An 11,255-nucleotide genomic window follows, 5' to 3' on the forward strand; every position below is an offset into this window, starting at 1 on the left:
CACCAATTACAATGTAAATATTTGCGACTGAATTCTTTCATACTTGCACATCCAGTTCCAAGCAAACCACTGCTTATATAGGTTTTATGCTCTTGATTATTCTGGTTCCTTTCCTTGATGCACATTTGCTCATTTATATACTCTAGTCCTGTTGAGGCATTTGTCTGAATCCATGTGTGCTAGCCCATCTGCTCAGTCTTATTAAAGACATGCTTGCCACCCTGGGCAACTTTGGAGGAAGGCTGGGACAGAATTTTAATAAATAATAATGAAAGCAGGACACACACACAAGCCCAAGCCCCAATATGCCTGTGCTCACTGGCTCCACTTCAGACCTCCCCATGCACAGGGACACCAGGAGTGGGTCTTCCATGTGTGACCCCAGCATTGTACATTACAGCTTCAGGAGATGAGTCCAGAATTTCAAGGAGGATGTGGCGTGGAAGGGGTACATCCAAAATCTCAGGAACACATTTTGATGCCACCATCTCCATGGTCCAAGGCAGTTGAGCCACCCATGTCCTTGGAGTCCCAGGACTCTGACATTTGTGTATTGTGCTTATGTGGTAGTCTGTAGCCTGTACACTCCATGGAGCTGTCCATGGTCCTGCTTAGTCCTGAACTTCTGTGGAAGCTCCCACTTGGGTTTGAAACACCATCTGACTGTCACCTCTGCTTGGAACAGAATTCCAGCAAAATCCCCTCCTCTTTGGCTCTGTTACCTCTTCCAACAGCAACTGTGCATAAGGGTTGGCGGGGATGTCTTGGGATATACATCATAGTGTGTGTCATGGGAATTGTGGCCTCAATCCATTTTGCCTGCTCTTCTTTCTCTCTCTGTCTCTCTGTTTCCCCTTTTAATAAGATTCATTTTGTTTTCTATTCATGCAAAACAAATTGTAAAATTTGCACAACATACATTATAGCATTTCATATACATAATTTATCTTAGAAGTATATGGTTAGCTTTTTCCAGTAGTCAATATGAGTATTCAATACTGAACAAAATTGTTATGTTCTCCTCCTTTCCTATAAATATATAGTTAGTTTTGACATTATCGTCTGTTCCTCTAACTCCCCCACATTCAATTGATTGGTTGATTCCAATACTTTCCATAACATATCTATGCTGCTACAATTATATATAGTATCACCCTTTGGTATGCCAAAGTTATTATCACAATCCTTGAGGTCTAGGTAGATGAAAAAGCCTTTGGATACCCTCAAAGCCCAAGCCTACCTCTTACTCCAGAGGAGACAGTGAGTGTTCCTTCTTCCTAAAGAAGCTTGGGAGCTTGGCTACCATTGTGCATTTGTCGCATAATCACCATGAACACCTTGCTTCACCCTTAAGTCTCCCTTTATGATCTGCACCACCTCACTCCATGGTCTCCTTCCTTGCTTGTGGGTAATAATAATAATATAATAATAATTTATTATTTATACCCCACCCATCTGGCTGAGTTTCTCCAGCCACTCTGGGCGGCTCCCAATCGAGTGTTAAAAACAATACAGTATTAAATATTAAAAACTTCCCTAAACAGGGCTGCCTTCAGATGTCTTTTAAAGATAGGATAGCTGCTTATTTCTGTCACATCTGAAGCGAGGGCGTTCCACAGGGCGGGCACCACTACCAAGAAGGCTCTCTGTCTGGTTCCCTGTTACCTCACTTCTCGCAATGAGGGAACCGCCAGAAGGCCTTTGGCGCTGGATCTCAGTGTCCTGGCTGAACGATGGGGATAGCTCAAGGGACCCAAATGGGCTTTCCTCCTGACCTCCTTTAGTGTTCCTGATCCCTGTCCTGTAAAAGCTAAGCTTGGGCAAAGGTAAGTAGAACTTATTGCCCAAGGCCAGTTTTAGACTCAAAGCAGACCCATTGAAATTAATAGGCATGACTAGATTAGGTATATTAATTTCTGTGGGTCTATTGTGAGAAGAACTTAGTTCAATACAACCCCAAGTTCCTGATGAGGTGCTCTCTCCACCCTCCAGTCTGTCTCTCCCTCTGTGTATCAGCAAGGGAGACAAAAGCAACCAATGTCTTCAAGTTACAAGAAAGGAGATTCCGACTAAGCATCAGGAGTAACTTTATGATAGTAAGAACTGTTCGACCATGGAATGGACTCCCTTGGAAGGATATGGACTCTCCTTCCTTTGAGGTTTTAAAACAGGGGTTGGATGGTCATCTGTCCTGGATGCCTTAGTTGAGATTCCTACAAGGAAGGGGTTGGATTAGATGACCCTTGGCCTACCTTCCCACTCTACAATTCTATGGCCCTATGATATCAGACAGCCTGCCATTGCCATGTGGTGTCCTTTGCAGCCTGCTGATGTTTATATCTGGTTGAGCTGGGCCTGTCAGTGCACAGAGTCCAGCACCAGCTTCAGTTTTTATCAGCCTCTCACATATGCATTCTTTGTAAAGTTATTTTTGTAAAATAAAATTTTAATATTCACTATATTTCCAATACACTTCTAACAATTTCCCAATAATAATATATATACCCACTCTCACCCTAAGGTTGCAGGGCAGGCTACAACAAATCACAATGTTTAACAATTGTTTATAACAACTTACAATTTATAATCACAGAGATAAGATGGGGTCTAAAAATATACAATAGTCCACAGTCCAAGGTCCGAAGTCAAAGCCCAAAGGTCAGGAAACGAGGTTCAGGGTCAGTCCAAGTCCAAAATCAGGACACAGTCCAGCATTACGCATGAAGCAGAAACCCGTGATGGTCCAAGGAGAGGCTGCTCAATGCTGCCAGTTGAGCAGACACAGCACCTCAGCTCTGCTGCCTTCTTATATTGTGCCTTCTGATTGCAGCATCTGGGCTTGAGGAGACATGTGACCCTCACCTGCTCTCAGCTTGCCCCAGCTGAGGAATCACATGCCTCCTTCCCCACCTGGCCAGCTAGTGAACTGGGCTGCAGGCCCTGGCCTACCACTGCTTCCTGGAGTGCTCTGCCTGCTGTTCCTTACGTCTCAGGACCCACAGTGTGGCTCTGGTGAGGTGTTCTGCTGCTCGGCTTTCCATGTATTGGCCCCTGGTCATCCTCTGTGAGTACTACCTACACCGACCTCTCCTTCCCCATCCCCATCCTGCCCCGATGTGACCCAGTACCCGCTGCACCCCTCACCAGGATCCTCTTCCTCCTCTTCCTCCCTGTAGTCCTGCCAGTTCATGACACACACACACACACACACCTCCCTCCCTCCCTCCCTTTCTTCTTTCCAACTTACTTGACTTTATGAGGCAGATATTTTATTCAGAATTTCTGGAGTTGTGTGCCACCTGGCCATCATTTGATGAACAAAAGCATTCTTAACACAAACCTTTCCCTAAGCCTGGTGTTTGTTTATTGACTCCGCTGTGTGCGGAGGGCCAGGGTCAGGTGGAAGAGAGATGCCTCTCTTTAGCGACTTTCATTAGATTGCAAAAGGGTTCCTTGCAAAATGAAGTTCACGACTTTGCCTGCATTTACTTTTCATCATCGCTGAAAGAATTGCAGTAAAATTGGTCCCCGGCACATGTGTGTCAGGCTAAATGGATTACGGGAGATACAGATCTGTTTGCCTGTCTGCACTTGCCTTTAGACAATATTCATCAATTTTACAAAAAGCTCTCAACTAAACATGGAGCCAATACAAATGTGAAACGCTCAAGGCAATGGGGCTCTTTTCTATATATAACAACAACAAAAAGCCAAAACAAAATCAGATCTAAAGGTGATTTTACATTAGCAGAATGAAATTGTTGGCAGAAAATGAAATCCTTTTATCATCTCACTAGGCTGAAGACGGAAGTAATAATTGGACATTCTTAAAAGTTTGCCATAGAAAGCCCCTGGTTTTGGATGGTGCAATTCTCAGTTCACTATTCACAACCATGATCTCTTGTTGGCAGAGATTGAAATGAGGTCTTAGGTTCAGCTTGCCCATTTGGCATTCTGTTTGGGTTTGCTATTGCTGGAGGGGGGGGATTGATTAAATTCACATTTAAAGGCAAACCTACCGAATTTGCTGTTTCCAAAACAATATGTGAACCGAAACACACCCTCCTTTGAAATTTGCACACCACAGGCATGGGGATCCTTTGGTTCTCCAGATGTTGCTCCCACCAGCCCAAGCAAGTACAGTGGTGCCCCGCAAGACGAATGCCTCGCAAGACGGAAAACCCGCTAGACGAAAGGGTTTTCCATTTTTGAGTTGCTTCGCAGGACGAATTTCCCTATGGGCTTGCTTCGCAAGACGAAAATGTCTTGCGAGTCTTGAGATTTTTTTTCCGCTCCCCCCCCTTTATCTAAGCCGCTAAGCCTTTAATAGCCTTTTAGCAGCTAATCCGCTAAGCCGATAAGCCTTTAATAGCCGCTAAACCGCTAATAGCGCTAATCCGCTAAGCCGCTAATAGGGTTGCTTCGCAAGACGAAAAAACCGCTAGACGAAGACACTCGCGGAACGGATTAATTTCGTCTTGCGAGGCACCACTGTATGACCAATGTCTAGGGATGTTGGGAATTGTAGTTCAGCAACATGGGGAGGGCCAAAGGTTCCTCTGACCCGAAAATTCACATTTTGGCGCTGCCAACTTTTGCCTTTGGTCCCACCCACTACTGACATGCAACCTCTTGAAGAGGGCATGTGACCCTTGGCCTGAAATAGGTTTCCCATCCCAGCGCTAGGCATTTAGAGGACAGAGCTTACGTTCTACTAGGGATTAATTCATTCTTGACTTTCCCTCTCTGCAACTGTGTTTTGCTTCTATAAGTAATTCTGGGTATGGCTCAGGCTGGATTTTGGCCTCACCACAGCATATTATGGATCTTCAGATGCTTTATTCTCTGTCAACAATATTGATTCATTGCTTTGATTAGAGGAGAGAGAAAGAGAGAGAGAGAGAGAGAGAAGAAGAATTTGGTGTATAGGATTTCCGTTATCTCTTGTTACACTGAATAGGGTAATGCTACTGTGCTGAATGTTTCATTTCCTACAAACTTCCCTGCTTTAAAAACAAAACAAAACCAAGCCACAACTCATTGGTGTTTTTCATGCATATTGCCTTGATCAGTGGAACGATTTTTTAGCAGTAAGAAGAAAAGAAAAGATTTCATTTAGTTTGAATACATTTGAAGCTTAAAATATTCCAGTGCTTTAACAACCGCAATGATTTGCTTTTAATATATTGGACAATTGATTTCTTTCTGCAAGCAATGGCATAACTTTGAAACTAAGTGTGTCTGATGACTTGGGCTCCATTAAACACCCCCAGTATTCCTTAGAAAGCTTGATTTTGCATGGTGGTATTAGTGTTTTTTCACTGTTTCTAAGGAGGTACAGATCAGCCTCTATATGGTGCTTCTCAGCTTCTGCTTTCATTTTGCCAAACACAACAGATGCATAAACAAAATGCCTAGCTTGGCTAAAGTCATTGACTTGTGAGTTTTTAATTAACTCTTTCATAAACATCACCATGTTTTTGACTGACTTCTTCGAGCTAGAAAGCAATGTTTGCTTTTAAACCTTTATACCCCACTTTCCCACTTATTCAGCCTCAAATGTGGAACAAATCAATGCTAAAATTGTACCATATTCAGTGTGCTATGAAAGAGCTGAAGTGTGAATATGGAAAAGGGTTCAAGTTGAAGTAGGGGATAACTCTCAGTACATTTTAGTGAAGGCAAAACTGCAGTGGGACCAAAACTCATCAGCCATCTGATGATAGCCACCATCTTTCCCCCCCCCAACAGACTCTGACAACAATGCTATGTGTTAACATAGCATCATTTATGGGAACTAATAGGTACCAATAAAAAAAGAGATGTCCACTAGATAATTCTGGGAGCTGCATTTTATTTATTTACCCAGAAGCTTTGGGCAGAGTCATACTAAAACCCAATGTCATTCTCGGGCTGTTTGAAAGAAGCACCAAATAAGGGGCAGGTGAGTTTGGCCTCCTCCCCACCCTGATTTTCAGTCCCACACCCCTGAAAAACCTTGGCTCACCATCTCCACTTCCATGTCATTCAGAGCAGGGTGTGTGTGCGCAAAATAAAGGAGGCCATTTTGGGCTTGCATTAACACATCTCTGACAAACTCTGGCTTATCTCTGCATTAGCATGCATTGTTCTCAAATTTCCAAGAATCGCCTACTGTGTTCCAACGTACAAAATCCAAGACTTTGGTTTATTTCTGCAGCTCATTATCATTTCTATAGCTGCATCATTATATGTAGCACATGGATTTAGCAAGCCTTCATATTGCCTGCTTACAAGGATCTTACTAACATCTAGTAAATTTAATGACCTCTAATAAGAAGGGGAAATGAAATCCTGCCCAGGGAACTTAATAGAACTTGTAGCTTTTAAATGCATCTTGTCATTTTATGAGTATTTAAACCCTCAGGAAGCTGAAAGCTATGTACGGAGCCATTGCTTTATTTAAGTTAGCTACATGAAAAACAAATAGCTTATTTTTGTTTATTTTTTATTCCTTTAACCTCTAGGACTACCTGATAAAGCAATCACTAAAGAACATTAAACATTACGTGGTTTCACTTGATAGAGGTACTGCAAGGCTCCAGCAGATTGTCATAGCGTAAATAATAATATAAAATCTAGAAAGATGTTGCAATATGACCTACTTACTTTAAAGAGCTCACCCATATCCATACCCACTAACGTATCCCTCTCCAAAGGAATTCTGTTGCCCCTCCCACCAGCAAAAAAAAGAAAAAAGAAAAAAAAAAAGAAATACCAGTCGCAGGAAACCATAGGATGGGAGAGTGCTGTCATGATCTGGTTCTGCCTGTGAGCTTTCCGTATTGGGCATCCGGTTGGCCACTGTGAGAACAGGATGCTGGAATGTATGGACCATTGCTCTGACTCAGCAGGCTCTTGCATTCTTGTACCTCCAGTAAAGGAAGCAAAGTCAGTTAGAAGACCTAGCCGGGCAACATCACTGTTACTAAGAAGAGAGCCATTGTTATAAATGTGCATAACCTTTATAGCTTGCGCCTCCCCATTCCAGACAATTGTAAGTTGTCAGGAATGCATAATAAAAATCAGTTCCAAGGTAAGGAGAGCCAGTGTGGTCTAGGGGTTAAGAGCGGTAGTCTCATAATCTGGGGAACCGGGTTTGCTTCCCTGCTCCTCCACATGCAGCTGCTGGGTGACCTTGGGCTAGTCACACTTCTTTGAAGTGTCTCAGCCCCACTCACCTCACAGAGTGTTTGTTGTGGGGGAGGAAGGGAAAGGAGAATGTTAGCCACTTTGAGACTCTTAGGGTAGTGATAAAGTGAGATGTCAAATCCAACCTCTTCTTCTTTACACCAGGCATAGGCAAACTCAGCCCTCCAGATGTTTTGGGACTACAATTCCCATCATCCCTGACCACTGGTCCTGTTAGCTAGGGATGATGGGAGTTGTAGTCCCAAAACATCTGGAGGGCCGAGTTTGCCTATGCCTGCTTTACACTGATTGTCAAGGCTTACATAGAGTCATTGTGCAGCACTTCGCAAGCCCTGGAGATCAGCTGATACAATGGCAAAAATAAAATAAAATGCATTATATAGCACACACTATTAAGTAAAATTGCATATAAAAATGTATACAGTGGTAGAAGTTCTCTTTAAAAATGCTGATGAATTTCACAAGTGCTGCTTCTTCTTTTTTGAAATCACAAACCTCTGTAGAAATGTGAGGAATGGAATTTAAGGCGAGAAAAATGAGACGTGGAAGAAACTGAAATTGACAGATTCACCCATTCCTACACTTCAGCCAGCAACAATCTCAATTTATCCAGAGGCAAATTTGTGACCTGTGTCTCTGCCCCTACAGTACCCAGCTTTGGTCTGATCCAGCAAGGCTCCTTCTATGTTCCTGTGTGCAGAACATCAGGAGGGTCATTTATAAAGCAGGCAGTGCCAGAGCTCAACATTGGCCTTCCATTATTTAATGTTTTCCTAATGCTGATCTCCTTCCCTTGCCAATGCTGGTCCTCTCGCACCTCCATTGTCTGTAGTTCAAAGTTACTTCTGCCTCCCTGGCTAATGGGGTCAGAACAGTTCCTTCGGTAATAGATTGCCAGTCCCTTGGGCACAAAGACTTTTGAGAGACAGGCCACAATGAGAAGACGGGCCGTTAAATAACATTTGATGCAGCTCAAGGGAATGATAATTACAGCGTTTAGTTACAATGATTCACGGAGGTAAGAACCACATTCCACAAGGCATGAGCTCTTCAACGACCTTCCAAGAACATGGGTCAAAACCCATCCATTGTCTCTGAAGCAGGTAGATCGGGTCACATCTGGGTAGGAGAAAAGGGGTCGGGGGAAGGAAGGGGATCGTTCTGCCCAGGCACTAAATTAAAAGACTAATGCCACATAAAAACACAAACTGGAGAATGAGGAATATTGGGTGGGGGTTCAGCCTATATTCCAACATCTAGTTCTGGCAAAAGAAAGGAAATGCAATGAAACCAGAAACACCAACAAGGAAGCCATTTCCTTTCCTTTATGCTGATTTGCCATAGATGATCATGTGATGTGACCTGACTCCTCTGAGTTGGGCTTGCCTAACAGTCTGAGCAACAGAAGTAGGGAACCTGGCACCCTCCAGATATTGCTGCGCTCCAGCTCCCATCAGGCACAGCCAGCATGGTCAGCTGTAGTCCAAGGGCATCTAGAGGCCCACAGGTTCCCCACCTCTGAACAAAGAGATGCTGGTACTCTCTGGTTACAAGCATCCTTCATCTTGCCATATTCCCAACAGGAACCACGTCCAACATCTACAATTAGAGAGACAGAGAACAGGAAGCCTTTTTTCTCTCCTTGCAGTTGGGGATCCCACTGTAAGCCTTGTGGTACCCTATTTGTGGAGTTCCCAAATAGGAACACTTGTTGTCGTCGTCGTCCCCCAATTGATAATCTTGCAGTGTCGCCTGAAGGTGCATCTGTTTGCTTGGGCTTTAGGGGATCAAGGGGATCTTGATCCTCACAGTTAATATTCGGGTCTGCTGAGTTATAGAAATTATTGTGCATTGATCCAGCCTCTTAGGGCACATAGTCATCTTAATAATGGGCCCCTGCACACTTTTCATACATGGGAGTGTCTGGTTTCTTCTTTACCTTTGATACCTGAGATGTGAGTCTAATCTGTGTTAACTGTTTTTAATTTAAATTTAAGATTAATTAAATAAAATTAAAATTAAATAAATCTAAATTAAGAACAGATTTGCTGGTGAAGTACAGGTAATAATAATAATAACCAAAGCCCTTTGCAAAAGCCAACTCAAGTTCCACACAACTTCCTTAGAAGTGACGGGACTGGTAGGGTGGAAGGCAGGGAGCCCAACAGTAGGTGGAGCCAAAGATCCAATGGCATGCACAGCCAACTAATTCTAGTTTTGTCTCCATCCTCTTCCCAGTTGAGTTCTACAAAGGTAACACTGAGACTAAGCAGGAGGAAGGTGTCTGCCAGTACCAGCCATTGTACCAGTACCTGGGCTAGTTGTAATTAAGAAGTTAATACCAGCCTCTGGGCTAGTTGTAATTCAGAAGGTAGACAGGTGGGGGCTAGCTGAGCACAGACTGTGGTTGGTGGGGCACTGCCCCCATTTCCCCCCACTGCTCTTTTAGGGGCCTCTGTGAAGCACTGATCAGCTTGGCACCTGCAATTTCTTGCACAGAACAAAATCTTCCTCCTTAGCTGCCTCTGCTGTCGTTGTCTGAATACCAACCAAATTCCAGACCCTAAATTTTCTTTCCTGCATCCCCTCTGGCTACAACTCATTTTGAATGTGAGTGCTTGGTGTTTACAAAGACAGATATTTCAAGCTCTAGATAGACTTCGACAGGAAAGAGTTATGTTATGCCAGAAGGTGATGGCTATATTGCTTTACTGATCAACACCCTCTCTTCTGGCAAACCCCAAAACAGTGTGTTTTTTCCTCCCTTGAAAAATTCTATGTCTTTATAAGGCTAAATCTCCTCACTTAACTTCCTTAACATTGAGCATTTGCTTTATATATATATAAAGTAAAACACATCAAAGAAGAACCCAGGCAATAAGCCACACATCGCAAGGTAACAATGGGAACTGTCAGGATGAATATAGTGCTTTTCTGACCTTTCTTGTTGTTGTCACCTCATATCTTTATTCATGCATCTCTGCCACCAGACTTAGACTGTGTACACACCACACATTGGAAGCACATGACTTCCCCAAAAAACTCATGGGAACTTTAGTTTTTGAAGGGTGCTGAAAGTGGAAAACTACAGTTCCAAGGATGCTTAGGGGGATCCATGTGCTTTAAATGTATGGCATGAATGTGATATCTTTGAGGGGTGTGGCCTGGGGGAAGCCATATGCGTTAAGTGTAGGGGGTGTGCACAGTCCTAAAGTGTGTATGAATGGAACATCCAAAGCTGAGGGCCTCTGTCCACACTGAGCTCCCAGACTTTGGAACTCCCTTCCCTAGAGAAAGTTAGACTGTACCCTTCCTTGTTTTATTCCAACAGGCCCTTGGGAACTGGTTGCTTTTTAAGGAAAGCGTTTTTAATAGGCAACATCAAGGCCTTGACTCACCTGTCTAATAGGTCTTTATCGTTAACCTTGACTTGGAGGACTTTAAACAGAGGGCTGTCTTCTAGGCGACGTGGCCACCCTAAATGTAAATATAGATCCTTTTACAAATCTGCTTTTGCTCTCTTCCAGGAGGCCAAACCTTCCCATTAGTGACATGCCACAGCTTAGCAGAAGAGCTTTGCAGGCATAAGGTCCCAGGTTCAATCCCTGGCATCTCCAGGTAGGTTTGGGAATGACTCTCCTTTGAAACTGCTGCTGGGTGGTATCCAGCCAACTTGTTCCATCAGCGCAAGGATTTCTGCTTGCACAGTGGAGCTTTTCTCCCCCTTGCATGTGCCCACTAAATCTGGGGGATTCCACCAATGCTCTGGGGCTGATTTTTGGGGAGGGCATGGGTTGAGGAGAGGGGGAGAATTTCCACTGCACAAGTGGAAATCCTTGTGCTGACGGAATAAGTCAGTTGGATAGCACCCAGGGTAGATAACACTGAGATAGATGGACCAATGGTCTGACTTGGTTTAAGACAACTCCCTGTGTTCACTAAAGGATCAGTGGTCAGATGCGCTCTCCAACAGATCTAACTTGTCAGTCATGTGCAATAGCAAAATATCATTAAGTTTGCAATCCCCAGCTATCCTCTCTGGTAATTAGAAAGGCTCCTGCAAA

At 43.7% G+C, this 11,255-nt stretch overlaps 1 protein-coding gene across 1 annotated transcript in view; it reads left to right on the top strand.

Annotated features, from left to right (window-relative positions):
• The window catches only part of FTO (FTO alpha-ketoglutarate dependent dioxygenase), a 261,131-nt gene extending 250,323 nt beyond the window's left edge, over positions 1-10,808 (top strand). The window contains exon 9 of the mRNA XM_081018522.1: positions 10,719-10,808. Within this exon, the coding sequence (XP_080874648.1) occupies positions 10,719-10,779 (61 nt within the window). The 3' untranslated portion in view covers positions 10,780-10,808. The remainder of the gene's footprint in view (positions 1-10,718) is intronic.
• The last annotated feature ends 447 nt before the right edge of the window (positions 10,809-11,255 follow it).

This window comes from Podarcis pityusensis (assembly GCF_964106645.2).
Source record: "Podarcis pityusensis genome assembly, chromosome: 8".
NCBI classification, from domain to species: Eukaryota; Metazoa; Chordata; class Lepidosauria; order Squamata; family Lacertidae; genus Podarcis; species Podarcis pityusensis.